This window comes from Penicillium chrysogenum (genome assembly GCF_028827035.1).
Source record: "Penicillium chrysogenum strain IBT 35668 chromosome Unknown utg000005l_segment0_segment0, whole genome shotgun sequence".
NCBI lineage: Eukaryota > Fungi > Ascomycota > Eurotiomycetes > Eurotiales > Aspergillaceae > Penicillium > Penicillium chrysogenum.
Window position 1 is genome coordinate 8,082,786 of NW_026622753.1, and position 27,111 is coordinate 8,109,896.

Here is a 27,111-nt window from a genome sequence, read left to right on the forward strand (position 1 = left end):
CCACGGGGTCACGTAATAGCATCACAAGGTAGAATCCAGCACTCAATGACCTCGTTTGGCAGTGGGAATACTGAACAGGGTATCGCACAGGGTGAGGCTCCGGCGCGAGATGCGCATGTCGAGGGAATGGCAGGGCTGCGGGGATCACGACATGCTCGAATTTCGAAGACTTACCAGGTAAATAGATTTGTATATTTAGATCGACAGAAACGCAAATCGCAAGGAGACTATGCAAATGCGAGGGACGTCGGTCAGGCAAAGGGCGAAAGAGAGGCTTAAGGAGCTTTCCTTTCCGGCGTTGAAACTCTCCGCTTTGATTGTGAAGGGAAAAAAAATTATAGTGGCAAACACCGCTTTCTACCCCAACATGGCTATATTCCGAGGTTTTATACTTGGCTTTATTTACATCTACACTTGGTTTATTAGTTTTCTGAATATTTTGCTGATATTATGTCTTATCTTAAATTCAATTAATAGGCTTGAATTAATAGTGTTGCACTCAGCCGTTCTAGTCAAAATTAAGGGACGAAATCCATGAAAGCTATAGATTGTCCTGGGAAAAGGCATGGCATGATTCAACGATACATAACCAAAGGTTCATGCTTCAAATTTGCATGTGTACCAATGAATTGGGGGTTTTCATTTGAAGACAGGCTGTCAACGCAGTAAGCTTAGGCTGCAAATGGTCCTCTGGATGAATGGGACCGATGTGTACATCCTGTGGAGCGGGAATTCTGCCACAAGTCTTTTGTCGAAGAATTTGGTCCATCTCTGGCATCGTTTGGCACAGAGAAGGCCGTAAAATTGTGTGCCTTTTGCTTGAAGCAACACAGTTACAGACTTGCAGACTTGCAGACTTGCAGGGCCATGGGCCACGGCCAACGGATTGGAGTCGGATGTATAAGGCCCCACGGGCAGTTGAGATGATCACGCACATGGGCATCTCAATTTGAGCCATGACAAGGAAGTTTTGTGGATACACACATCCTCTCAAGGTGTGATTATTTCCTCATTGCCTTCGGCTTGCGTTTCTTGAAGACGACACCGGGCGCAGCATCTTCACTCTGTGGCTTCTCTTGAATGACAGGTTCTACTAAGGATTGAGCGGGCTCTTCAGTCTTGACCGTAACTGGCCCATTCGTCTCTTGGGCCTCTGGCTTGGTGGGATCATCTTCTGTCTTTATGGTTGGGGCGGTGGGTTCGGTGGCTGTCTCTTGCTCATCAAGTTCGACTTTCGGGGTGAAGGTTTTTGTCCTCTTGATATCTTTGGTGGATGCAAGCAGGTCATCCAGGCCTTCTTCTTCTTGTGCACCGGGGTACTGCCTCATCCTCGAGCCCCAACCTTTGTTGATAATAGGCTCAGGCGCATGTTCATCCCCCTCCTCTTCACCTTCAAGTTTGCGCTTGCGTATTCCAACTGACTTTGTGGGGCCGTCTAATCCCTGCTTGGCCTCAATGACTGTCTCTGATGTCGTCTGCCAATCCCCCGCTATGGCCATATCGGCGCGGAACTCCTGGGGGACGGCGACTCCCATTGCCGCCAGCTGTGCTATCTGTTTCTTTCGGTCCTCTAGGGAAGCAGGCCGCTCTGCGGATTTGGGGGCTGGGGGTGGTGCCTTTCCTTTCGCACTGTCTTTGTCAGTGGAGGACCCGCCACCGACGGCCTTTCGCAGTCGCTCGACTTCGGCTTTTGCGAGCTGTGAGTCTCTTTGTTTTTGTTCATTGTCATTGTGGATTTGTCTCAGGAAGCGCTTGAGGCTGCCTTGATGTTTTGGGCTAGCTTCGTGTTGGGTCTTTTCGAAGGGCGTGTCACGGATGAAGACCTTGCACTGCTTGCACCAGTAGCGCGGCTGTGAAATGGTTAGCGGGGTTGTAGACGGGTGAATATACACACTTACTGCTGATTTCCAGAATTCAGCCATGATGGAGTGCTGGGCAATAAGATAGGGTTGATTGAGACTATGATCGTATTGCCTGGCAGAAAACTACCTAGGTACGTAGTTGGCCCCACTCTGTTGGCCAATAGGGACTTCCCTTTACCTACAATGTACAAGGTCACTACATGACCTACACAGCTCTCTATATCTTCCTATTTGAATCTTCCTGATACTACTATGTCAGTGATCAGCTGAAGATAAAGACTAAATTTTACTGTAAGTGAGACATATTCATAGACTCCGGATGCAGTGTCTGTTGAAACAACCACTGACATATTTATTTATATAGAGTACCTAGCCAGGAACTCTATTCATTTCTTTAGTATACCTCTCTCACTGCTCAAGTCAAGTCAGAGCTTAGTCCTGGATGAGCTCGAAGGTCAAGGGTCATTTCCCGATATAATGTATTATGCTATCGAGTTAACTTTGCCCAATACAGTTCAAAGGTCCGCCTGTTCCGGAACTGGGCTCTTCAGCTTTCCAACTTCAAGAGCCGTACGGATGTTCCCAATTGTCCATTCTTCCATGGCGAGCATTGTCTTTTGGCAAGTCAGTTGTATAATATCTTTATGGGAAGACACATAACTCACCTCACTGGTCCAAGTGCCCATATGGGGAACCAGCATTACATTCTGGTTACTGAGCAGCCCAGGATGAATCCGAGGCTCTTCCTCAAAAACGTCGAGCCCAGCTGAGAACACTTTACCACTATCCAGAGAATCAACCAGGGCAGCCTCGTCCATCACAGCACCGCGGGCAGTGTTGACAACTACCACGCCGTCCTTCATCTTATTGAACTCGGCTTTGCCGATGATATGGCGTGTGTTTTTCTCCAAGCAAATTAGTATCAGAACATAATTTGTTTTCCTTTGAAAATGGGAAACACTTACATTCAATGGCAGGTTCAAGCTGACCACGTCACTGGTGGACAAGAGCTCATCAAAAGAAACATATTGAGCACCCGCAGACATCTCATCACTGAGCTTGCGGCGATTATGATAGATGACCTTCATCCCAAAGGCTTCTGCCTTCTTCTTCAAATTACGTCCAATACCACCCATTCCGAGAATTCCAAGGACCTTTCCTTGCGGATCATGGCCGAGAGGAGGCGCTGGCTGGCCACGCCATTTACCCTCACGCAGGGCGTTCATACCGGTGTTGAAGTTGCGCAATGCGCCAAGGATGAGGAACATATTCACGTCAGCAGTGGCATCGTCCACTGCAGTTGGGACATTGGAGACCCGGACTGCGGGGTTGCGTGCACTGCAGGCATGAACATCCACTTGGTCATATCCGGCTCCTACAGAGGCTCCATCTCAGCATATAAACGTTTGAGTACTTGCATCCCAAGCTCCACGTACCACAGTGCGCGATATATCGGAGTGAGCTTGGTAGCACATTCAATAGCTCCTCGTCTACAAGCCCTGTTTGGACCACAGAGCCAATTGTTCGGTATATCGCAACAACCCCATCTAGCTTTCCATCCTTGCACTCTTGGATGAACTCAGCTCTGTTGGTTGCCGCTGATTCAACTAGCTCTGCCATTTCGCCCAATGCACTCCAGGCTGTCTGCGCACTGGTTTGAAGAATGTTAATGTCATGAAACGGACATCAATGGTGCAAAGGAATGGGGGTGAACACACTGATTGATATTACCGAGTTGTAGAACTTTAGGCTTGGGGCCGGTAGAACTCATTGTGATGTTATTGATAGTAGATGATTCTGTGTTAAGCGAGACAGTTAGTGATTTGAGCAGTGAGTCAATTCCAAGAAATTCTCCCTCCAATTCTTCGGGTCAAAGTATTCCGACGCCTTCTCTTGACATGTCTGAACTTACCGGTGAGCAAGCTCAGGGCCGATGTCCGATCGAGGCACCAATTGAGCTACTTGTTCAAGAGAGTACGAAGACACTAGATTCCAAGGTATGGAAAATAGACAAATTTGAGTTAATAAGAGCCATAATTTCATTCCTTATACTAAGCATCGACCGACAAGGAGAAAAAGTGCCCCGCGCTTATCGGGCAGTTCCCCGTCTTCTACATACCATCATGGCCCATCCCCGCTGTCATAATTCAAATCCCCCGCTGGCTTCTCAAACTTCAACCACTTCTCCGGCAGCTCATACGTCTGTCCTGCTACCGATACCTCCAAGAGCCACTGACTAAATTCTCGATACTCCCCCTTCGTCGCGCCAGATTCCGGGCCCAGATCGAAAAACCTTCCATCTTCGGTTCGGAATCCGGATGGCACCATATCAGCAGTAAGCAGATCATTCAGAATAGAAACGCCGCGACGAATCATGGCGTTCATATTATCGGAGTAACGCTTCATATAGTCGCCAACAGACTTGTCCTCTCGTCGTATGATATGATTATGTAGTTCGCTTTGGAGGATGACGGAAGCAGGATTGGCGCCCTCGGCGATGAGGCGGTCGCGCTCCTGGCGTGACAAAGCCGCGCAGTCTACGGGAATCTCGTAGACCATGGGCTCATCGTCCGAGTCGTGAGGAACCCCGTCGTCTCTAAGGTCTTGAGCTGCTTCGGAGTGTATCGCAGCCGAGCGTTGGTCGAGGATATTTTGTTCGTACATCGTAGGAACTGCGGTAGTTTTCTCCCGTTTCTAAGATGTTGGCTATGAGTAGTGCTTTTATCCTAGTCCAGTGTGATATTGTGTGGAATGAAAAAGTACGAGACCTCGGCGACTTCGCGTTTGCAATTTTCAAAACGAAACTCGCTACCGTTCAAGTAAATGTCTGGCCATGTGTACAATACAGTGCGCCGAGGGACCAATTCCAGGCTCACTATCCTTCAACGAGAATACGGGTCCAGTCAAACTTCTTCCAGCGCTTTCTGAATCCTTCAACCCTGCGGTCACCACGGTTCCAGCGTCCTTGTCGTTTGATGACGTCCGGCGCAATATCCAGCATTCCGCCGATGATCTCTCGGGCAAAGAGATCCCCACGAGGCCAGCGGTGGCTGTCTTCCACAATATGGCCCAGGCCACCGTCTAGTTCAAACCAAACGTGGAAGTAGGGCATCTCCTTCACGAGGGTTCGGCGGAAGGCAGACCTGCCTAACCCTTCCTTTGATTTGGCAAGGGTATCGATAAGCTTGCGGTGCTGCGACCATTCCGACTCTGCACTGAGAATTGCTTCTTTGAAGAATGCTGGAGAGGTCTCTCCTAGACTGTAAGGTAAAGGCACAACTTCCATGGATGCATGTCGCTTGCGCTCTGGCTGGGCTGCATTCTCGTAGAATATCACGTCTCGACCTTGATCGTGGTACATACGCGTGAGACTCTTCATGAAGTTGCGGATTTCTTCCCACTCATCGTCATCACATTCCATCAAATTAGTGCGATGTTGGGTTGGCACGATGGTAGCACCTCCTTCGCTGACCTCGGGTTCGGTAGGAAGTGTGAGGAAGACCCTAGTCGCGAGGGATACCACCGGGGCAAGTGGAGGCGTGCCCTTGTCTTCGTTGTGACAAAGGGGGCAGTTGTCCAATATCCGGTTCATCTTGTGGAAGTCATTGATCGTTGAGTTCTTGAGGTCAATCTCAGATCGATGGACTCTTTTGGCTAGCTTGGACGCATTGTCGTCCATATATTCCAAACGGTTCTAGATATTGGTTAGCAGGGGAAACATGGGTCATCGCATATAACTCTAGGACTGACCTCAAACTTGGCATCACGGCCAATTTGATCCGCCAACCGCCGGCCCTCTCCGCCGGGTTGGCCACGGGTTTTGCGCTCTTCTCGCACCATATCCTCAATGGTCATATCTTCATTTGCTTCCACCTGGCCTCTTTCCCGGCCTCTCTTAGTATCAATGGCTTTGACCTCATTCCTTGCGCCTGCTAGCATCGGGTTATGCATAACATCAAGGACCACGACATCGGATTCCTTGCGGTTTGACATTGCTGCTGCGGCTGTATTGTACTGTTCCTCAAGATTGGCGGCATCTGGTGCTTTTCTGAGCTTTGCCTTCATCATCTGGGCTTTCAGACGATTCAATGCCGTCATATCGAGGTGACGGCTGGTCTGCGGAGGAGGCGCGGTGTCTATTTTCTTGCCTTGGCCTTCAGCGTTGAGTTCTTGCTCTGGATCACGAAGATGTTCGCGCGGGTCTCTTCTAATATCACTTTGCAGTTTCCTTTCCTGGAACAGCTCCCCACTAGGTTTATCTTTACCCACGTAGGCCTTGCCATATGTGTTGCGCCGGTCAAGCTCAGTTTCCTCCTCCCGGGCGTCATCAAAAGAACGAAGGTCGCCAAAACGCTCGATAGCAATGTCGTCAATAGCCCTGCCGCTTTCTTCCGCCTCTCTGTATACGCCTTTGAGTTTCGTCATTCTCCACTGTGACCCCGAATCGCCAATGGTATAGTCCACCTCATGCTGGGCAGGCTCATCTTCTATTTCATCGACTGTTTTTCCATCCTTGAGATCACGTAGATGGTCGTTGAGCTCCTTGTCGTGGATCTTGAGTTCGTAGTCTGCCGAAAGCATTATTGGTTTCGGCTCCTCCTGTCGCGTCGCATCTGGTCGATGAACATAATCAACGTCGAGAGCTGAGGGTGCCTCCATCCAGGCATCCCGTTTGATATTTTTTGGCTCCTCTTGTACTACCACTAGAGGAACACCTTCACCCTCGTCTTTGGAGTTCCGGTGATGGCGTTTATGGCCACGCTCGTCTCCTTGGTCGTCGGAACGACGTGAACGCTTGTGCCGGTGGCCGTCGTCGTCGCGATGCCGGGACTCACGTACTCGCTCGCTGTCCCGGTCGCGAGATCTGGAGGAATGTCGCCGGTGATGGTGGCTGGAACGATGGCGGTGCTGTCTCGAGCGCTCTTTGCTTCGGTCGCGATCACGATTTCGGTCTCGATGATGTCGCCCTTCGCTTTTTTCCTGTCGCTGCTCTCTCCCCTCTGCCAATGACTTCTCAAAATCGTCTAGAGTCATGGTGCTCCTGGTATGTGAAAAAGGGGGTGAAGCTGTAGCAAAAGGCAAAAGTTGGAATGACGTTTTTAAAATGCCGGGCGGTCCAGCCGTAGATCTTTCCCCGCGACAAAAAGATTTCGAGCAGAAAAAAGAAGCTTATCTTTCTTCACTTGTCTTCCACCCTCGAACAATACATTTCAACCACAGAGGTCTCTGTTTTTCGCTTAATCGAATCTTTCTTTTTACAAACTACCTTCACCATGCCATCTCCGGTGTCTGTGGTCTGCGTGGGCATGGCAGGTAAGAATGCTGATATGCTGATCGCCCCTCACTTATCTGCTGTGATCTAATCGTCAATATTATGAATTGAATAGGCTCAGGCAAAACTACCTTCATGCAAAGAATCAACTCCTATCTGCATGAAAAGAAGAACGTGCCGTATGTGGTCAATCTCGACCCCGCCGTGCACTCGGTGCCCTTCGAGAGCAACATCGATATCCGTGACTCCATTAATTACAAAGAAGTGATGAAGCAATACAACCTGGGCCCCAATGGAGGAATCTTAACTTCGTTAAATCTGTTCGCCACAAAGGTTGATCAAATCATTTCGCTCTTGGAAAAACGCACCTCTCCAAACCCCGAAAACCCTTCCGCAAAGCCAATCGAACACATCCTAGTCGACACCCCCGGCCAAATCGAAGTCTTTGTCTGGAGTGCATCAGGCAGTATCCTTCTCGAGACTATGGCGACATCATTCCCGACGGTCATCGCATATGTTATCGATACCCCTCGCGCAAGCTCTACCAGCACCTTTATGAGCAACATGCTCTACGCTTGCAGTATCTTGTACAAGACCAAGCTCCCCATGATCTTGGTTTTCAACAAGACTGATGTTAGGGATGCTGAGTTTGCCAAGGAATGGATGACTGACTTTGATGCATTCCAGCAGGCTCTGCGGCAGGAGGAAGACTCGGGCGCCTTTGGAGCTGAAGGCGGTGCCGGTGGCTTTGGCGCTGGCAGTGGATACATGGGATCCCTTCTGAACAGCATGAGTCTTATGTTGGAAGAATTCTATCGACACCTCAGCGTCGTTGGCGTCAGCTCAATGACCGGTGATGGTGTTGAAGAGTTCTTCGAGGCCGTGGAGACGAAGCGACAGGAATTTGGACGTGATTACAAGCCCGAATTGGAGCGCAAGAAGAAGGAGCGGGAAGAGCAGACAGCATCCCAGCGGGAGCTTGAACTTGGAAAATTAATGAAAGACATGAGTGTTTCTGGGTCAAGCCGGCAGCCCCCGAGAAAACCTGCCGAAGAGCCTGAGACTGTCAGTGAAGCCGAGGATGAAGAAGATGAGATTATCAAGCGCGGGTTGGCGGATGGGGAAGACAGCGACTATGAGGACTACGTGGGTCCTAACGCTGGCGATGATGAGGGTCTCTCCCAGCGTTACCAGGCGGCCCTGTCAGGTTCCCAAAGTGCTCCAACCGACCAAGACAACAGCTTCACAAGGTATCTGCGCGCGAGCAATATGCAAAAGTGAAGAAATCTTTCACGAAACAGAAGTCAACATTTGATGGGTCTTAATTGTTTTCAATCGGCTCTTTCGGTCTTAAGGAGTTTGTGGTCTTAGAGGCGCATTTCATTCATTGCATTCACACTAGTCGATATAACAGAATAATCAAATATTGTTTTGGTCTTATACACCCTTCCCTTCGTCTTGATGTAGTGGCACGAGGTTGGACCTTTGCAAACAAGGCAAACGGCACTCTAACTGCCAGGTATATGACGTCACCTGTTTATAATGCCTCAGCCTTGAAAAAAAGATCCTTTGGAAGCTTCATCATCTCAAGATCTGGTTTTTTTTTAACCTCAGAGCCACTTGAACCCAGCAAGAAGTTCTCAATACCATTTGGGACCCATACCAGCGAACTGCCATCATGGATGTGAGCCTATCCTACTGTCTCCAAAGCTATAGCAGATAGACTTCGAAACTGGAGCTAAAGCTAACTTCACAGGTGTTTCGCGCCTACACGTACTCGACGGCCGCATGGTTGTCGCTTCAAAGTTTACCTCTGATTACCGGGCCGAGCATGATGGTGACCATGCTGCTAGATGAGACTCGGCCTGTTTCCCGTATGTGGCCCACATCCTGAAAGTGCCGCGCGTACCCGTTTACGAGCCGTGCTAATCCTTCGCCAAAGCCATGGAGATATACTTCGCCCGATGCCTCGGCTTCAGCTTTCTCACTATCGCCGTTTTGACCGTGATGCTAACCGGCTCCGTCCCTCTGACGGCCGACATCAAGGAGTCTGTGACAACAGAGGAGGACGATCCCAAGGCGCCATACGCTGTGCCAACTCTGATGGTGACCTCTATCTTCCATGCCGCATGTGCATTCTACGCGTACACCTGGTATGTCACCGGTGGACAAGGTCTCTTTGCTGTTGGTGTTGCTGGATACTCTAGTATTGCGGCCATTGGATTGTGGTGTATGCTCTTTGCTAGCAGCCACGGCAAAATCAGTCGCCGTAACGGTGCAGACAAGAGGACGACGGGGTTCCCTTTCAAGAATTCGGAAGCAGCGAAGAAACATGGCAAGAGTCTGTAAGCTGCAGAGGGTGGGGATCAATACTGCGTCTAGCGATTCATTGCGAATAAATGGTAATATGTAACTCAATATCCCAATCTTCGAAATAATAGAAATGTGCTATACATTACCAATTGGAAAAAGAGAATTCATAGAAGCCCATAGGAGGCCAGGCATGATTTTTGTACCTGAGAACCTCATGATGATCCGAGCTTCCTTTAACCCCACAATGCCGCTTCAACCGTCCTTCTTCTCCTCAAAAGCAGCACGCCTCTCCACAACTTCTTTATGTAATTTACAAGATGGACTCTGAGCTGCGACTGTCGTCGCCCCGCTTGGGATCTTCTATACCGATAAACGACCAGTCTAATCTACAGTTGGGCCAATTTGACCCGGAATCGCAAACCTTCGGGTCATTCCGTCCCCCGACCGAAGCTGAATCACAGCTCCAGAACGCGACGCATGCGTTTATTCGTCCTCCGCGACAAGGCGAGCCTGCGACCAACTTCATCGCCACGTCTCAGTCCACACAGCACCAATCGCACCAAGTCCACCCTAGCAATGGACTTGCCTCGCACTTACAGCCGCAAGGGCAACCCTCCAGTGGTATACATCAATCGCAGGGCTACAACGATGGCATCGCTCATGCAGCGAATATGAGCGGTGCATTACATGGCGCTGCTGCTGGACAAATGGCGCCTCCAGCATCGCTGTCCCAGAACGAGCTAGCGATGGGAAACAACGCGCATCAAGCTAATAACAGCTTAACAACACTGCAGTCCTCAAGTCAACCGTTTCAACCGGACTTTATCGGGTTAGATCCTGGCCCTACGGATCCGGTGGCCTTCACTGGGCCTGGAGAGCTGCAAGGCTTTAAATTGGTGCCGAACCCTCCACATCTGGACTACTGGAGAGAGAGGTTGTTCAATGTCGATGAAATGATCACCCTGAGCGAAGAGGAGTATGCAGACTCCATTGTTGGGATTATTTCTACCCTACTGGGAGGCTGACTTGCATCATCCTTTTCTACAGATTCCAAACATACTTCCCCCACGTTGACAATGTATACTCTCATCGCTCAACACAGCGGTACAAGCGTAAACCCTTCGTCTCCCATTACTGGGACTGTCGACTCAAAGGACGACCGCCTGGAACCCCCAAATCCGATGACCCAGAAAAGAAGAAGCGCAAGCGTACGGCTAGAGAACGGGATCTCTGCCATGTCAAAATCAAAGTCGTGGAATACTTCCCGTCGTCTGAAATAGCAAATACAACCCATGCTGTCGAGCCCTTGCCATCTAACATCCTACCTGGCATGTATACTTTTTCTCTGAATGACGACCCTGCGATCCGAAATGCCCAAACATTCGGTATGCTCACGCCGAACCCTGGTCTACCACCAAATCATCCGGGATCGAATGGTGGGAGATATTTCACTATACAGCGGGTGAATGGTAATGGTGCCAACGGGAAGAATGACGGAGTAGGTGGTGGTCATCAACATACGCTTGAGGAGAGCGACCGTGTCAAAAAGAGTAGTGTGCAACGATATGTTCTGAAGGAAAAGAAAGACAAAAGGACGAGAACGGTATGTTGATCCTGTTTTGTTCATTTGTACCGACGTGCCCCCGCATGTATCCCGCCTACGTCACAAGTCTACATTGACTTCATGTTCTCACATGTCAAAGATCAATTCTTCTTTTTGTTCCCATTTCTTAACATTTTGAATTTTTCAGCTTTAACACCGAATTCACAATAGGACCGAGTCATGTCTCGAACAGGCCAAAAGTCATACCATACAAAAGCGACGGGCCTGGCCGCTGAAACTGCGATCAAACACTCCGCCGATGTTAATCTCAGGCTATATGGGAGCTGCTTCTGGTGAGGACCCCTCAGATTCGACTCGTTCTGACGAAAGCTTGTTGTGTATTGACTTGGCCTGCATGTTTATAGCCCCTTCGTTCAACGGGTATGGATTGCATTAGAACTGAAAGGTATCCCGTACCAGTACATCGAAGTGGATCCGTATGAGAAGCCCCAGTCGCTATTAGAGGTGAATCCAAGAGGACTTGTTCCTGCTTTGCGGCACGATGACTGGGGATGCTATGAAAGCAGCGTGTTGTTGGAATATGTAAGAGAGCCAAATAGGCAATTTCCCATTTCCTTCGCTGACCAATCCCTCGTAGCTGGAGGACCTGGGTGTGGGAGCTGCAATGCTTCCAGCAGACCCAAAGCTGCGCGCCCATTGTCGGTTGTGGGCGGATCATGTAAGTAGACAGACAACAAGTCTGTTCTGGTAATCACCACTGATAGCTATCCAGGTCAATCGGCATATCGTGCCGAGTTTCTACCGTATACTGCAAGAGCAGGACCAACAGAAACAGATCGAGAAGACACAGGAGCTGCGAGACGCGATGGAGAAGCTGCTCGAAGCGGCGCATCCCAAGGGGCCCTTCTTCATGGGCCCGCAGATGTCCCTTGTGGACATTCAAGCTGCCCCGTGGATCATTCGGCTGCGGCGGGTGCTGAAACCATACCGAGGATGGCCAGATGCTGAGGAGGGAACCAGGCTGGCCTCTTGGGTGAATGCAATCGAGACCGACCAGCATGTGCAGGCGACAACCAGCACGGACGAGCTGTACCATGACAGCTATGAGCGATATGCCCGTGAGTATCGCATGTCTCCTCTCCAAGGGCACTGCTCACACTCCATGTCACAGAGAACCGCCCAAACACATCCCAGGTCGCAAACGCAATTAACGCAGGACGAGGCCTACCTTAATGCAAAAGAAAACAGGTAAGTGACGGCCAGTGTCCTGGGACGAAAATTTATTGGCCAAATGTACATTAGCCTGTTCGAGCACCTCGATTGAAATTGAAGCCACCCCTCCCACTTGCATCAGGGCCTCGAGGACTGCGCATCGGCTGCTGCGGAGCTTGATTGTCGGAGCCGTTTCGCTCAACCTGCGGACGGCCACCTCTTTGTAGGAAGGGTGCATTTGACTTGGCCGAAGTAGAGGGATCGTAGAGATGCCTGGAGGACTTGCTCGAGGCCGACGAGGAATCTCTCTTCTGGTGATCTCTTCCGCCACCACGCCCTTTGCCTCTCGCTCTGCCCTCGCCTGTTTGAGTTTGACGAGGCGGGGTCGTACTGCCGGGCGATGATGTGCCCGAAGCTGTAGCAGATGGGCTTCCAAACAGACGTTCGCGCACTTCTTCGTACTTCCGCTGCTTCTCTTCCCGATTCTTCAGCGCAATAGCATGGCGCTCCTCGGGTGTTGGCTGGGGCGGCTTGGGTTCCTCGTCCGAGTCATCGTCATCGTCCAGTCCGAGTTGGCCAAGTCCAGCCGTTGTGGCACCAATTGTTCTCGAGGATGATGGGTTTCTTGTCACAAGCTGAGGTTTCCGACTCAGCAGTGTAACTGCGGGCTTGAAGTCTTGCTTAAGGGGAACATCGGCACGCGCTTCAACGAAGTGGAATGTTTCTGTGGATTCGCTGCAACCCAGTTCAGTCTCCGGAACAACCCAAAGAAATGCGGTAGGCGCTAGTTGACGGTTGAACTTACGCTTCAGCCCATAGCTGACGATTGAACTCTGCCTGTTCCGCCCTGCGTTGCGCCTTGGTCACCTTGGATGAGACTTTCTTCTCGGCCGGCGGGGTAGGCTTGGAGTCGAGTTTCTGTAAGCGATGACCATCAGCATGTCATTCATAATTCGCAAGCATTGAGTAGACTTGAATATCAGACTAGTGTCTGTCCCAAATGTCACGTAGACCCCTTGCTATTACATACATCGGCTTGGCTTTCCCATGAATCCTCCCAGGCATCGGGAACTGCACCGGAGTTTGCATTCATTGCACACAGAATGACGGTAGCAGGATTAAGAATAGAGAGGGATATCGAAAACAAATCTAATGAAAATATATGCTAATCACAAAGGCCAGCAATAATTTGTATGTTCATGCAGTAAATAGACTGGGGAAGAAAGAAGAAGAAAATTCATGCGAGAGTGAGCCCCCGGGGCCACCGCCTGTCGACCGGTGATCTCTCCACTCCCCGCGCCTTGAGGTTTGCGAACTTCTGAAACTACAAATCGACCATCTAACCCATTTTTGCTAATTTCCAACAATGGCGATTGGTAAGTCTCCCCTACTCCCTCGAATCTATACGATGTAGCCGAGAGAGCACAGTGGGCCCGCGATATCGATAGCGCTCCATACCCACATGTGCACCCGCCTCGTCTTCCTTGCTACAAACTACAAACTCGGGGTTACATCCATTAACAAAACCTACTAGACCCAAGAGACCCAGACGGCGACTCTACAATGACCTCTTCCGTCGAGTCCATCCGCCCCGACGACGGCACTAGAAGCGGCGCCCGCACTCCGACCGGCACCGGCCAAGCTTCCTCAGCCGGAGCTGATGTATCGGAGCTTTCTCCCCCTGGGTCCCAGACAAAGCAAGAAGCTGGTGCTTATGTCGGCGACATTGCGACTGCGCTGGAACAGCGCGGGGGACAGTCTACGGAGAAGACTTCCGACACCAGTATTGCGGCGTGGAAGAGCAAGCGCGCGCAAGAGGATTATCAGCGTGCGATGGAGTATGTCGTTGATAAGGATTTCAAACTAGGTATGTGGCTTTTGTATGTTTACTTGGTTTAGCTTGTGTCGTGCTCCGTCCATGGATGTCTGTACAGCGTGCTGACTAGGTTGTGTTCAGATGAATTTGGGGATCCTTTTGATGAACGTGACCTGGAGGAGAAGCTGCTATGAGTCTCTGCATGTTTGGGACTGTGCCACATGGGCAACATACGATATGAATAATGAGGTACGACTTGATCTTTAGCTTGCGGTTCTTTAGGTACATTTGGTCTACGATGAGCCAGCAGTCTTTGCTCACCCGTGAGGGGAATGTGTAGGCGGGATTGCTTCTGTTCACTGTCATACAGCATAGACGAAAGCTACTCCAGGCGAATTCCATGATAACTGGGAGTATTATTTCCTGCCACGGTTGTGCATGGCTTTGCCGGAAAGACATTCTGTGCCCGGGCTTTTGTCCGAGCTTTAGAGGAATAGATGTAGTAAACCCTCGGAGTCACTGTGTGACTCCAGCTTGCTTTCATTCCTGCGCTTTCCTGGGTTATCAATGCTTGCAGTGCTTAGCTAGTAGGGTAGTAGTCTTCGTTAAGATATATAGTCGGCGTATCTATCAAACCCTTCACCATTCCAACAAGCTATAGCAATGACTGCAATTGCATTAACAGACATCACACGACTCCCAATGAAATCCTACAAGAATAGCCGGCCACTTAGTCCGGTGGTCTTTCCCGGTAGTCATTTAGTTATATGTTTCTTTGGTAGTATTTCTTGGGGTACTCTCCTCAGTTGGTCATTTTAGATGTCTGGTTTTCTGCCCCTTTCTCAATATGTATAAACAGCGGAAAAGCGCCAAAAAAGGATTAATCTGTGAAAGCAATTTTTCTAAGATACCCTTCGATAGGCATATCCTAATGAGGTTCTATATATTCGTGATCGGCATGTCCACGTTGGGCTCATGGCAGTTGGCAGGGCAACGGCAGGGCAACGGCATATCAAAGCAAAACCATCACCCGCTTCATGACTTTCGCATCTATCAGCGACAAATTCGACATTTTACTGAGGGGTTGCATACATACTTTCGACTTGCATTTTTTTTTGGAGACGTTATATTAGATAGCTTGCCTTGATTCATCTAAATTACTCCAACATACTTTGTCGCCAATTCGAATTCCAACGGCTTTGACACATTCCACGCGTGTCAACAACAATGGAGAATCATCCTCCCTCGCCGCAGGCATGGTATGTCAACTCTTTCTTTCTGCCTTTTGATCCGATATTTGTTTTTCTCCTTGTGTCAAGAGAATCATTCGCGCCTCTCACCCAGGGGTTTGGTCTCTTTCCCCTTTATTTTGAGACACACCGCCATATAGACTTGTCGCTAACGCAAGCTGCCTCACGCGCCAGTAGCTCTGCCAACCCTCCCACTGAAAGTTCCTTCAGTTTTACGCCTATCAAAGCCCTGAGCGCTTTGCCGCGACTGTGGGATCGCAAACCTTCGACGCCTGTCCGGGCCGGAGACAAGACACGAAAGCTGTGGAAGCGCATTCGCTTTCCGTTTACCGGCATGAATACCGCGACAGCAGCCCAGGCCTCGGGAATTGGTGCCTCCAAAAACTCGGATTATCAGCGCGGCGTGAAGCGCCTGTGTGTTGACCCCGCTGATGCGGACCGCGAGACTGAGGCTGAGCAACGTGGTCGGTCTTTCCTTGAGACTAAATGGGAGATGCAGGCGTCTCGGAAACGACGTAAGTTGCTTTCCATATTATGCGGGCCGTGTACACATGGCGCATGGCATCCCACATTCCTGCATTTAGAAGAACCTTTTATCTGATAATTTGCAGGCAAGATGCCCGAATTCAACTTCAACATCCACGAGGATGGTTCCAACGAGGCGTTTGGTTTCACTGCGAACCAGCCGGAAGGGACGCCCAAAGACGTTGTCGGCGACGTAGCTACCAATGCGTCCCCCCAGCCGCTCAGCGATTTGTGGAAGACTTCCAAGACGCCGGTCTACAACGATGCTATGGCCACCGACGAGGATCTTACAGCATCCGACTCGAAGACAGTGCATGATCTACAGTCTGGATCATCTATCCAAGACGCGCCGACTGTGGTCGACAATGCAGAAGAGGACAAGACCAATGTCGTGTCCACCACCGAGTCCGTGCAAGACCTGACACAAGAGCAGGAGATCAAGTTGGTGCGATCGGCACTACGAAGCTCATTGGATGGAGAGGACGCAGCGCTGCTCAACGAATTCCTGTCCAAGGCGAATGCGAAGCGCGCCGCCAAGGCTACGTATCCCGAAGATGCTAAATCAACGGAGATGTCTTCCAGCCCGGAGGAGTCGCCAGAAGTTGAATGCTCAACACCACCACGCCGCGTGTTAGAGGAACTGACAACCAATTCACCTTCACCTGTCAAGTTGCAATTCTCGCCTAGTAAATATGACGCCAAGCGTGGCGTCGATGGCGCCGATGATCCAGAGGATATCATCCGCAAAGATATCAAGGAAGAACAAGCTCCTTCAAGCCCTGCATATCGCCGAAGCACCCGTACCAAAGGCTCGAGCACCCCTAGTATGCGCAACACTATCTCGTTCCGCCGAGCCAAAGGAACAGAATTCGTTTTTCAACAGCGAACTGAGTCCCAGCAGGTGGCTATGGCCACAAAGCGCAATACACGGATCAACAAAGGCAAATCTGTAACTCCCATGGTCGCCCTGGAAGCTCTTGCTCAACAGTCTAGCGAGGAAGGGCTTCAGTCGGACAATCTCCAGAACGAGGGCTCGAACCACAAGGATACTAACTCCCGTGGGCTGGACAAACCCCGAAAACAAGTGTCGTGGAATGAGGAGCGCATGGCCGAGTATGAAGAGTACAAAGAACCAATGGACGAGGAAGATGAAGAGGGTGACCGATGCACGAATGACGTGGGCGCAACGCCTCGCCCGCGACCAGCAAGCAAGTGCTTGACGAAGAAAGCAGAGTCCGGTCATCGAAGCAGCCGTAGCCAAACGCAAAAGGCAGCCGACAATGCAGACAGTGGAGCCTCCGAAAGCGGCCCAACCGCCCCGACTACTGCACCTGCTACCTTAACCCCGCGCTCTCGCCGGGTGAGGCGTTTGGGTGACTCGGGAATTCTGGGGTCTGGCACTCCAGTCAAGACTGGAAGTCGCAGCACAAGCAAGCCTCCCGCAGCCACGGCGTCCATAGCTGCTGTTGCCCCTTCCACACCTACCAAGGGCCGCCGCAAGCTTGCTCCTAAATCCCCCATTTCGTCCAAGCTTCCCGCACGAGCCTCTACGAGGGCTAATAAGACCACGGATCAACCTTTCGTCAGTGGTATCCCCACTCGCAGCTCACAGAGCACGGACGATGGACAGCGACAGAGTATGCTTCAGATGAGCGCAGGGTGCACGCCCACGGCTCGGCGTGTTCGGTCGAGATCTTGATTCTCACTGAACATGTTCTATTCTTGTTGGATTATATGGCTCTTGTACCTTTCTGGCCAGTCTACGGCCCCTTCTATACCCCATCCCCATTGTGACGCTCCTTATTTATCGGGGGAGTTGCTGTTTTTTGAGATACCAATTGCTTCTGTTTTTCTTTATTCTATGTATGCATTCTTATTGAACACGAGACTTTTTCACTTCATCTTGATCAAGATAAGATTATCTGCACGGTTCACCTGCCTTATGCAGAATGACGTCTGTGCCGTTGCGCCACGCTGCCCCTCCAAACTTCGGGATTTGTGTGAGGGGCATTCGATTTTCCAATCTTGGAAGGTTGTCCTGTTCTCTTTTTGGGGGGCAATCCTCGTGTTGCATTCGCGTAGTCTCAGCTTATGCACCTAACCGCTTTGACAAGCTTGGGCTTTAGGATAGTGCAGCGGGCTGCGCATCTGTTCCGTTGATCCCTGCCAGTGGCTTGCATCGGTCCTTTTTGAATTGAGTTACCTCCACACAAAGTACAGGTTGCCTTCTAACTTTTGAAGGTTGTTACCTGTACTCTGTACTAGTAGTTGATATGCAAAGTGACTAACTACACTGGGATTTGCAATGTCTTTGACCCAACGTATCTTATGGATGCAGTTGTCTTTCACATGGCGTCCTACCTCGCATCGAGGGCGTACGTTGTGCTACGAGCATGTCCAATATGAATCCCAACCCAGACTCTACACCATCTCAATAGTGCAGCAATATGCTACCCACTACCCCATTGTAGACTCGGAAACAGGCCAACAAACTTCGACTATGTATCACAATCCCCCGAAGTTCTTCCCCTATCGGGTCAATCGGGATATCCGATCTCAACACTCGGCATCAGACGAACCCGACCCAAAAGTCTCAGGTAAAAAGTCAAAGAGTGTTTCATTACAAAAGGAAATGAGGCATTAAATCCCGTAAATAGTAAATGAACCCGGACACTGACCCAAAAGAGAAATGGCACTATACTAGTACAATACATAGAGACTACAAATGTACTCGGCGGGTAAACCAATAGCGAATCAAAACCGCAAGCGCTAAACAATATTCAAGGGAAAATGTACAACATTCAAATAATCAAAACACCATTACCCTATTCGGCGTTTCGGTGTTAACAACAACCAGTATGCCCATCTTCTACTATCCATAGCCCAAGGACCTCCGACATTTCCCGGGTTGGACAGTAGTCAGCAACGCTAAGGCCCGATGCGGTAAGCGCGCGAGAACGCTAAGCCCCTTGAGTGGCGCAGGGGGTTCCGAGAGCCACAAGTCAACGCGAGATGACATCGTTTGCAGGGCTCGGAGCACACTGCTCCTGTTTCTGCAAATGTCCGCTTTTTAGGGTTGTATTTTTTAAACTTCAACTTGTTATATGTTATATGTTGTACTGTTATACTCCGTACTTATACAACGGTTGTATGGACACATGTGCACCTTTTTTTTAGGCTGCAACACTATATTTCCGACTAGCCTTGGAAGGGGTTGCCTTGTCAGGTACAGTGTAACCCTAACGGGTTATAATTCATAATTTATCTTTTTCTTGGTTTTTCATTTGAGGGTAATTGGCTTGGATTATTGGTTGAGGACAATGCTTCGCTATACTTCCGGGGAATACATAGTAGTACACGACACTGTTACAACTGCAGGGTCCTTTTGCAAATTTTGCGGGATTCCATTTCAATTATTTTATTACCAGCGGTCTCTCAATATTGGGTGTAATCTTATTCCAGGTTCATTTGGTCCGACTCGCCTCGTTCATTGGATATAGGCCATATTCATGGGTGGATCTTGTGCGGGTGTTTGGGCCTACGACATGAAGGCTGTGGCAGCCGGTGTGTGAGGTTGGTTGATTAGTGGCCGAATGAAAGAGCTCAAAAGGTCCCGAGTTATAGGTTGTTCAATCTACGGTACAGCTGAAACACAGTAAATAAGAGTGAGATCAATGGTATGTCCAATTCATCTAACAGGGTTCGTAGTCCGTTCATTAACTCATTTCCACCCGGAATCCCCGTTTGGGGGTATTATTCTTGTCTTTTTGTAAATGTCACAAAATCTAAATGGACAGACCAGAAGCAGTCTCCTCGGGCCAGACATCGTAGCCGAAGGTATCCCGCATGTTCACGAAGCGGCAGTGGTGGGTCTTGGCCACCTCGTTGACAGCCTCGAAGTCGGCATCGTTGAGCTCGATGCTCTTGAAGTTGGACTCGATGCGCTTGGGGTTAGAGCTCTTGGGGAGGACACTGTAACCACGACGCAGACCCCAGGCAATGAGAACCTGGGCGAGAGTGTTGCCGCCCTTCTCGGCAATGTCGTTAAGAGTCTTGTTCTCACTGACACGCTCGCCAGTCGTGGGGACCTGGTTCTGGGATCCCAGAGGCGAGTAGGCCTGGGGCAGGATGTTGTGGGAGAAGCAGTACTGCACCAGCTCGTCGTTGGCCAGGAAGGGGTGAATCTCAACCTGGTTGACCATGGGCTGGACCTTGGCGAACTTGGCCATGGCCTCAAGCTGGGGGATGGTCCAGTTGGACACACCGATGGCCTTGGCCTTGCCGTCGGCGTACAGCTTCTCCATGGCGCGCCATGTCTCCTCGTGGTTCTCGGTCAAGTCCTTGAGGATGACGTACTGTAGAAGGTTAATTGGGAGCTGCTCGTGTGCTTGCGGGGAAAGCTTCTCTTTACCTTTCCATCAGGGCCAATCTTGGGCTTCTCCTGGCCATCCTTCTCGGCAGCAATGGGCCAGTGGACAAGGAAGAGGTCAACGTAGTCGAGCTTCATACGCTCGAGAGAGTTGTTGATGGACCAGAGGACGTCATCGTAACGGTGCAGGTGGTTCCAGACCTTGGTGGTCACGAAGATATCCGAACGCTTGACGGAGGGGTTGGCCTTGAGGAAATCACGGATACCTTCACCGACCTCATCCTCATTGAGGTAGAACCAGGCACAGTCAAGGTGACGGTAGCCAATGTTGAGGGCAGCAGTGACGGCGGCGTAGGTCTCGCCCTTAGAGCCTTCGCTGGCGAAGGTACCGAAACCAACGGCAGGGATGGTCACCCCGTTGCTCAATGTGAAAGTCTTTCCAGATGACATGATTGAAATTTAGTTTGAATATAGTTAAAGAATTGAAAGAGAGGGAAGATACGAGCTGTTGGAAGATAAGAAGGTAAAGAGTGGGGGAAGCTTGCGAGCGATGACGAGGGAAGTGGGGTGGAGGGGTTGGAGGGGTTGGAGGGGCAGGAGAACCTTGGAACCTTGGGAATGGGAATTATATAATTTCCGTTTGATTATTGAAATTTCAATTGAACTTTGCATTGCAATGTGCTTTTTATATTGCACTTGCATACAGAATATACGTATATTGCAACTTAGCCTTACTTTCCTTTTCTATACGTCGATCCGAGACCCTGACTCTTGTTCTTTCTTTGAAGATCACCGTGCCCTGACAAAATGAGAACTAGAGAGACAAATTTATAAAATAAAATAAAATGTTAAATAAAATAAAATAAAATATGTCAGAAAAATTATTAAAATAATAATAGAAAAATGTAAAAAGCGCAAAATTACCACTGGTAATTTTCAAACCTCCTGGCTATGACATCACCAACCGAAACGGTGTTTTGAGCGTTTGGCCTGATCGTCATCGGCTCCATCGATCTCATGTCGGTCCACGGGCGAACTGCGCTCCAGTCCAATCGTCCGTCCGACTCAGGCCTCTTTCTACCCACTCGGCGTGCTGCGTTGCTTCAATACTCGGCCCAGCAAGTCTGGTCCTGTCCAATCAACAGCTTTCTGATTCAATTCGGCCGCGGGAAGGAGAACGTGCCGTGTATTAGGTACATGCAAAGACACCGTGTCAGCCACAATGACGCAGGTACCCTGTACAGGCCTGTCTCATTGCGAGAGAAATGGTCCACCCTTATATCTCTTGCCAAATGATGACGATAATTCCTAGGAATGATGATACCCGGTGAGTGGAGCCCTCGTAACCTCAATGGCAAAATACCAATTTCGTTTGTCTCCATTTGAGTCCGGTATCAGATATGGCTTGTATATATACTCTGCTGTACTCCCTCTTTTGCCATCTTGTATCCTTATCAGTCCATTTTCATTTCTCCTCCTCGTTTTACAACCTCAATTCTTCCCTGAGTCCTGAATCCAGTGACTCCCAAGTAGAAGTTCATCCATCCTTCTACTTCCTCCCCTCCATTTCAATACCTTCATCATGACTCGCTTCGAGGATTCCGACCTCGCAGTCGATCCGGCTTCCCAGGATCCCCGCGCCCAGGATCCCCAGGGTGCTCTATCTCCCCGGGACCAGCGTGCTGCTTCCGGCCTCGCCATCCCATCGGCAAGCGGCAACACCGTCGAGATCCCCGCCACCCGCAGCGCCATCAGTGATGCCGCTCAATTTATGCACAACCTGAGCTTGTCTCCCTCCATGAAGGACCGCCGGGGTTCGCGTAACTCCTTCGGCACTTCGCTCCCTATCCCCCGCTCCCCCCGCCTGTCCCGCCTCTCGTCTGCTCAGCGCGGTCGTCCTTCCGTCTCCCGGGATATTCTGGCCTCTCAGGTCCAGGATATTAACAAGGAGAAGACTGCCAAGGCCAAGAACATGGCTTTCGCTTTCGACATTGATGGTGTGCTGGCACACGGTAACCACGCCATTGAGGAGGCCAAGGTCGCCCTCAAGATGCTCAACGGTGACAACGAGCTGGGCATCCGTATCCCCCACATTCTCTTGACCAACGGTGGTGGTAAGACCGAGGAGGCTCGCTGTACTCAGCTCTCCGAGATCCTCGAGCAGCCCATCTCCACCGACCAGTTCATCCAGTCCCACACTCCCATGCAGGCTTTGGCTGAGTACTATGAGACCGTTCTGGTTCTTGGTGGTGAAGGCTTCAAGATCCGCGAGGTTGCTGAGAACTACGGTTTCAAGAATGTCGTCCACCCCAAGGATCTCCTCGCCTGGGACCCCTCCATCTCTCCCTGGGCTACTCTCACCGACGCCGAGCGCGCCGAGGCCAAGCCCCGCGACTTCTCCCAGATGAAGTTCGACGCCATCATGGTCTTCGCCGATTCCCGTGACTACCAGACCGATTTCCAGGTCATTATGGATCTGCTGCTCGCCGAAGACGGCAAGCTCATGACCAAGGCCAAGGATCCCGTCGCCACCCGCATCCCCATCTACTTCTCCCAGGGTGATCTTCTCATGCCCACTGAGCACAAGGGTCTCCCCCGTCTCACCCAGGGTGCCTTCCGTATCTCCGTTGAGGCTCAGTACAAGACTCTCACCGGTGTCGACCTTGAGCGTGTTGTCTACGGTAAGCCTGAGCGTGCTACCTACACCTATGCCGACGAGGTCATGAAGGCCTGGATGGAGGAGCTCCACGGCGTCGCCCGTCTGCCCGATAACATCTACATGGTCGGTGACAACCCCGCCTCCGATATCATCGGTGGAAACATGTACGGCTGGAACACTTGCTTGGTCCGCACTGGTGTCTTCCAGGGCAAGGAGGGCGAGAACGACCCCAACAGCCCTGCCAACTTCGGTGTCTTCAACAACGTCCTCGAGGCCGTCAAGGCTGCCATTGCTAAGGAGCTTGGCGCCGACTTCAAGCTCAAGTGGGACCCCAAGGTCAACCCCGTCACTCACGGCGAGGGTGCCTCCGCCATTGAGTAAAAAGGGACGCCCTGATCTTTTCACGCTGAAACGAAACTCAAAAAAGGCATGTGATACTGGGCTTGAGAAGGATTTCTCCCGTGGCGTTTTCCTGTTTCATAGAATTCTTTTCTTTCCACCATTTATTTCTCTGATGCATGTGCCCCTTGGATTTTTGGGGCTTAGGACTTCTGATATCCTTTTGTCACGTCGGTTTGGCTTGAGAAAAGACTGAGATTTACTTTCTACTTTTTACAATGTGGATGGTCGGTGGATTGGTGGATTCGACCTGGCTTTTCTTCCCCTTTTTTTAGACTGGATTCCTACATTTCATGTGCCATGATGCGAAGAAGCTTTTGTTTTGTCTTTTCCCTTTTTTTACACATTTCCGCATGCAGTTATTCCCCCAATATCCCAATACCATATCATGCAATTTTCATCATTGATGTCGTCAATCGGTCTTTTAAACTATTTTGTAATTTTCTCTTTCGTGAAATCTGCGTATTTTAAAAGTTTCTATTTTTCCAGGCGTTCAAGTTTTAAAATGCAATCATTGACGACATGGTGATGTTATCCTAAGGGAGTCCCTTGTTGGCAGAGCTCGTGTGGAGACCTTCTCTATTCTCTTCCCATGGATACTCCGTATGATATTCTTTCGATACTTGATCTTTACACGGCACAGAAACAAACGTTGTTAAAAGCAGTATACATAATTTACACAGAGCGTTTATCAAAAACACATACTATCCATCGTCAATTTTCTAAACTTCCACGTCTAGACCACGAATGTCTCGGGAAAGCCAGGAACTTCTACTAGAAGAAGAAGCAAAGGACCCTAAGACATAGCCAAGATACCAAGACACTTACCTCGTATCTAACCGCCAGAGTGGCAAACAACACTACCCGGAATCTTCTAAGACATGCACGTTGTGAGTCGGGTAGGTACGCATTTCTAGATCATTTTACGTTCTACTCCAGGCTTCTAGGCCAGCTGTTTGGACGGGTATGCATGTCTTGCCCCAGCAACGAGGTACCGGGACGGGACTGTTGTCTCGGGTTGCGTTTGCGCTGGTGGAATTGTTCTCTCGGGAAGGTTGTGGCTGGAGTACCAGAGACATTGCCCACCCATACATCATAGGATATGTGTGTGTCCGGATATCGAACTAGGCATGGCGAGAGCCGCCAGGTCTCTCGTAGACTAGAGTGGACACGATCATGCATGTCTACTTCACTTTCTCTATAGCTATTAATGAGTCGACTTGGAAAAATAGCTTGTCTCACGCTATTGCCGCAAATTATAGCTCTCTTCCAACTTCTGACCTCTATTCTCTGGATCATGATATGCTGATAGTATGCTCGTGTGTCTTACGACGTGGGTCTAGATCTAGTAGTAAAAACAAAATATCATGTTCCCCTGAATCCCACTTCCCTATGTAGAAAGGGACATGGTGTAGAATCGCAACCTTCCGCATAAAAAGCACTGATTAACCTGTCTTGGAATAGGTGTTTGCCATTACTGCCTTGCTTTCCAGGATGACACTAGATATATTCAGCTAGCTAGCCTCAGTTTACAAGAAAAAGGAAACAGAAAGAAATTATCCGTTTGATCCATCGTCTCACATTCACTCAAGAACCCATGAAACCCTACTCCTTCCGTTGTGTCTGGGCAATCGAGTTTCCTTGATCGCCGTTGTGATTATTCCCTTGGGGAGTTGAGTTCTCCCCATTGAGGTTCCGGGCATAGCGAGCTGATTCCAGCCTATCTGCAGCACCCGTCGTCGTTGATTGCATCGTGTTTGGCGGGTCCCGGGTAACTGACGAGGGGAAATTAGTTTCTCAGGCTCTTTAACATGGTACCAATAACTATGTATAGGAAAATCTTGCATTGACAGGAGTGGAAGTGCTCGCATAGGTCTTTAAACAGGATAGATGAGTTTGTTGATGCTCTTAGTATTGCTTCTGGGGATGGTTCATTCCTGGGTTATATGCAACTATTGTCAGTACGGTGAAATTCCAATCAGTAAGAGAAAGATATTACCCTCTGCGTGCTATTTTCCATTTCATAAACTTCAGCAGAAGCCGAAATGCAGCGAAGCGAATACTGCAGTGACAAAGGTGTTCATCGAGTTCCTGTGTTTTAGATTATCGATGAAAGGGAAGCCCTTGAAGTGCCGAGGGAATATATTGAGGCTACAAAGGGAGAGAGATAGATGAAGAAGAAGTGAGTTGATGATGGATCGGATCTATGGAAAGAAGCTGGTATATAAGCCAGCGATATGACAAACAGACCGAGCTAGGCAAATGCTCAAAGAGCTCAGTCTGCATACAGAGAGACAAACGCATACCCTGCATGCATTGCATGTCAACACCCCCCTCCCCCCCAAGGCTGAGCATAGAAGGGGCCATAGAAATATCAGATAAATGAATGTTGGGATCGTCTTCCAAAGCATCAACATCAAAAATATCATCCGAAGTATCAATCTGGATTGCATAGTAAAAATCAAAGAAAAACAGATCACTTTTTGTAAGAAAAACATGTAAGAAAAACAAAAGGAAAAAGGTAGCATCCAGAGCTTCAATTCGCATCCATCTCTTGCTTGCTGACTAGCAGCTTTCGCAGCCTGTCGAAGTCGACTTTTGACAGTGCTTTTGACAGTGCATCTGCTAGGTTCCCTTTGCTGTCGATAAGCTGGATGTGGATCTGCTTTGTCCTCAAGCATGCTTCACAAATTGGTATTTGACATCCAGCCATTTGGTCCCTTTCTTGTATGAATCTTTGTTGAGAATAGCGACGGCATTGTCGCTGTCCGTACAAATACGGATTGGCTTCGTATCATCCAGCAAGCAGAGCTAGAGAAGGATTTTTCTTAGGTATAGTGCTTCTCGCACTGCTCCATCAAGAGCAATGTACTCCGCGACAATGCTTCCTGTCGCGACAATGTCTTGTTTTCGTGAGCTCCAAGAAACTGGCGCTCCGGCATAGTAAAAGACGTATGCCTCAGTGGATTTTCCGTCCTCGCAGTTGTTAAACGAGCAATCAACATAGCCTATCAGGCTTTGGTTTTGGATTTCGTCTGTTGAATTGGACTTTGCAAGCTGTATGCCAAAGTGAGGTGCACCTTTCATATAGCGCGGCAGCTGAGAGAGAGCTTCAAGGTCTTGCTTCCTGGGATTTGCAGTACAATGTACATTAACAAGCAAAATAAGAATGAAAAAATTGAGGGCAAGGGCCGGTTGCCAGTTAAGTCTTCTGATTAGTTATATTCTTCGTTACCATTCTTAACAAGTCTTGGTACTTGGGCTGAGGTCCTGGGTGTTTACCTAGGGTTTCTATATAGTCCAGACAGATCTGGTGTATGTGGGATGATGCAGTACGGCTTTTCAAGGTTGGATACTCTTCGCATATGAATGGAGTATGATCTTTGTGATACTGTTATTACGAAAGACCCATCACTGTTGATGCGCTGCAGCAATGATTGCTTCCAAGAAACGCAGGGTTCCAAAAGCGTTATATATTTGGACCGCCGACGAGTGGAGTTTACTATATTTATCCTCAGCAGACCAAATGATGAAGAACTTCCTACTTGAAGACAAGCGTTCATAATTCTTTCCTGGACTACGTACCCAGGACGTACAATTCACATATATACTGATATAGAACATGATATATCCTATCGAATGATGTCATTGGAATAGCAGGCGAGCTGGATACCCAGGGGACTTGATCATGGCGGCCTGGACGTTTCCCTGGTTTGTCTTGAGGCCGAGCTAGCCTTGATCCATCCATGATCTGGCCCCCATGGCCCGACTCAGGTTACAGCCCGAGATACTGCGGGACTGATCGAAACGAAAACTAGAATTGCTGCGAGTAGGCCATTGTCAACATATGTTCATGTAGTTTGTGAAAAC

The 27,111-nt window shown here is 49.6% G+C and overlaps 13 protein-coding genes across 13 annotated transcripts; 7 read left to right on the top strand and 6 right to left on the bottom strand.

Moving 5' to 3' along the window:
• Positions 1-45: 45 nt before the first annotated feature.
• Positions 46-279, top strand: N7489_011436 (uncharacterized protein; the record flags this gene model as incomplete). The annotated part of the gene is made up of 2 exons (XM_056717185.1): positions 46-177; positions 208-279. The coding sequence occupies 2 exons, from the start codon at positions 46-48 to the stop codon at positions 277-279; spliced, it is 204 nt and encodes a 67-aa protein (XP_056564807.1).
• Positions 280-1,001: 722 nt separating this feature from the next.
• Positions 1,002-1,922, bottom strand: N7489_011437 (putative formin binding protein; the record flags this gene model as incomplete). The annotated part of the gene is made up of 2 exons (XM_056717186.1): positions 1,002-1,850; positions 1,899-1,922. The coding sequence occupies 2 exons, from the start codon at positions 1,920-1,922 to the stop codon at positions 1,002-1,004; spliced, it is 873 nt and encodes a 290-aa protein (XP_056564808.1).
• Positions 1,923-2,377: 455 nt separating this feature from the next.
• On the bottom strand, positions 2,378-3,633 carry N7489_011438 (D-mandelate dehydrogenase-like dehydrogenase; the record flags this gene model as incomplete). Its single annotated transcript, XM_056717187.1, has 5 exons — positions 2,378-2,476; positions 2,528-2,767; positions 2,828-3,237; positions 3,299-3,513; positions 3,581-3,633. 5 exons carry the CDS (start codon positions 3,631-3,633, stop codon positions 2,378-2,380), a joined length of 1,017 nt encoding a protein of 338 aa, XP_056564809.1.
• A 350-nt stretch (positions 3,634-3,983) lies between these two features.
• On the bottom strand, positions 3,984-4,526 carry N7489_011439 (uncharacterized protein; the record flags this gene model as incomplete). The annotated part of the gene is made up of 1 exon (XM_056717188.1): positions 3,984-4,526. One exon carries the CDS (start codon positions 4,524-4,526, stop codon positions 3,984-3,986), a length of 543 nt encoding a protein of 180 aa, XP_056564810.1.
• A 211-nt stretch (positions 4,527-4,737) lies between these two features.
• On the bottom strand, positions 4,738-6,896 carry N7489_011440 (putative cell cycle control protein (Cwf19); the record flags this gene model as incomplete). The annotated part of the gene is made up of 2 exons (XM_056717189.1): positions 4,738-5,556; positions 5,613-6,896. 2 exons carry the CDS (start codon positions 6,894-6,896, stop codon positions 4,738-4,740), a joined length of 2,103 nt encoding a protein of 700 aa, XP_056564811.1.
• A 239-nt stretch (positions 6,897-7,135) lies between these two features.
• On the top strand, positions 7,136-8,415 carry N7489_011441 (putative ATP binding protein; the record flags this gene model as incomplete). The annotated part of the gene is made up of 2 exons (XM_056717190.1): positions 7,136-7,175; positions 7,250-8,415. 2 exons carry the CDS (start codon positions 7,136-7,138, stop codon positions 8,413-8,415), a joined length of 1,206 nt encoding a protein of 401 aa, XP_056564812.1.
• Positions 8,416-8,812: 397 nt separating this feature from the next.
• Positions 8,813-9,483, top strand: N7489_011442 (uncharacterized protein; the record flags this gene model as incomplete). Its single annotated transcript, XM_056717191.1, has 3 exons — positions 8,813-8,818; positions 8,891-9,008; positions 9,077-9,483. 3 exons carry the CDS (start codon positions 8,813-8,815, stop codon positions 9,481-9,483), a joined length of 531 nt encoding a protein of 176 aa, XP_056564813.1.
• Positions 9,484-9,764: 281 nt separating this feature from the next.
• Positions 9,765-12,244, top strand: N7489_011443 (glutathione S-transferase family protein; the record flags this gene model as incomplete). The annotated part of the gene is made up of 7 exons (XM_056717192.1): positions 9,765-10,423; positions 10,495-11,050; positions 11,222-11,343; positions 11,416-11,593; positions 11,649-11,729; positions 11,784-12,129; positions 12,183-12,244. The coding sequence occupies 7 exons, from the start codon at positions 9,765-9,767 to the stop codon at positions 12,242-12,244; spliced, it is 2,004 nt and encodes a 667-aa protein (XP_056564814.1).
• A 65-nt stretch (positions 12,245-12,309) lies between these two features.
• N7489_011444 (uncharacterized protein) lies at positions 12,310-13,316 on the bottom strand (the record flags this gene model as incomplete). The annotated part of the gene is made up of 3 exons (XM_056717193.1): positions 12,310-12,958; positions 13,029-13,141; positions 13,254-13,316. 3 exons carry the CDS (start codon positions 13,314-13,316, stop codon positions 12,310-12,312), a joined length of 825 nt encoding a protein of 274 aa, XP_056564815.1.
• A 273-nt stretch (positions 13,317-13,589) lies between these two features.
• On the top strand, positions 13,590-14,233 carry N7489_011445 (uncharacterized protein; the record flags this gene model as incomplete). Its single annotated transcript, XM_056717194.1, has 3 exons — positions 13,590-13,599; positions 13,758-14,090; positions 14,181-14,233. The coding sequence occupies 3 exons, from the start codon at positions 13,590-13,592 to the stop codon at positions 14,231-14,233; spliced, it is 396 nt and encodes a 131-aa protein (XP_056564816.1).
• Positions 14,234-15,266: 1,033 nt separating this feature from the next.
• N7489_011446 (uncharacterized protein) lies at positions 15,267-17,513 on the top strand (the record flags this gene model as incomplete). The annotated part of the gene is made up of 3 exons (XM_056717195.1): positions 15,267-15,298; positions 15,467-15,804; positions 15,901-17,513. The coding sequence occupies 3 exons, from the start codon at positions 15,267-15,269 to the stop codon at positions 17,511-17,513; spliced, it is 1,983 nt and encodes a 660-aa protein (XP_056564817.1).
• Positions 17,514-19,599: 2,086 nt separating this feature from the next.
• On the bottom strand, positions 19,600-20,646 carry gldB (putative glycerol dehydrogenase (GldB); the record flags this gene model as incomplete). Its single annotated transcript, XM_056717196.1, has 2 exons — positions 20,226-20,646; positions 19,600-20,169 (listed from the first exon to the last, which is right to left on the bottom strand). Exons 1-2 carry the CDS (start codon positions 20,631-20,633, stop codon positions 19,600-19,602), a joined length of 978 nt encoding a protein of 325 aa, XP_056564818.1. The 5' UTR covers positions 20,634-20,646.
• A 1,119-nt stretch (positions 20,647-21,765) lies between these two features.
• Positions 21,766-23,223, top strand: N7489_011448 (phosphatidyl synthase; the record flags this gene model as incomplete). The annotated part of the gene is made up of 1 exon (XM_056717197.1): positions 21,766-23,223. One exon carries the CDS (start codon positions 21,766-21,768, stop codon positions 23,221-23,223), a length of 1,458 nt encoding a protein of 485 aa, XP_056564819.1.
• Between the last annotated feature and the right edge of the window lie 3,888 nt (positions 23,224-27,111).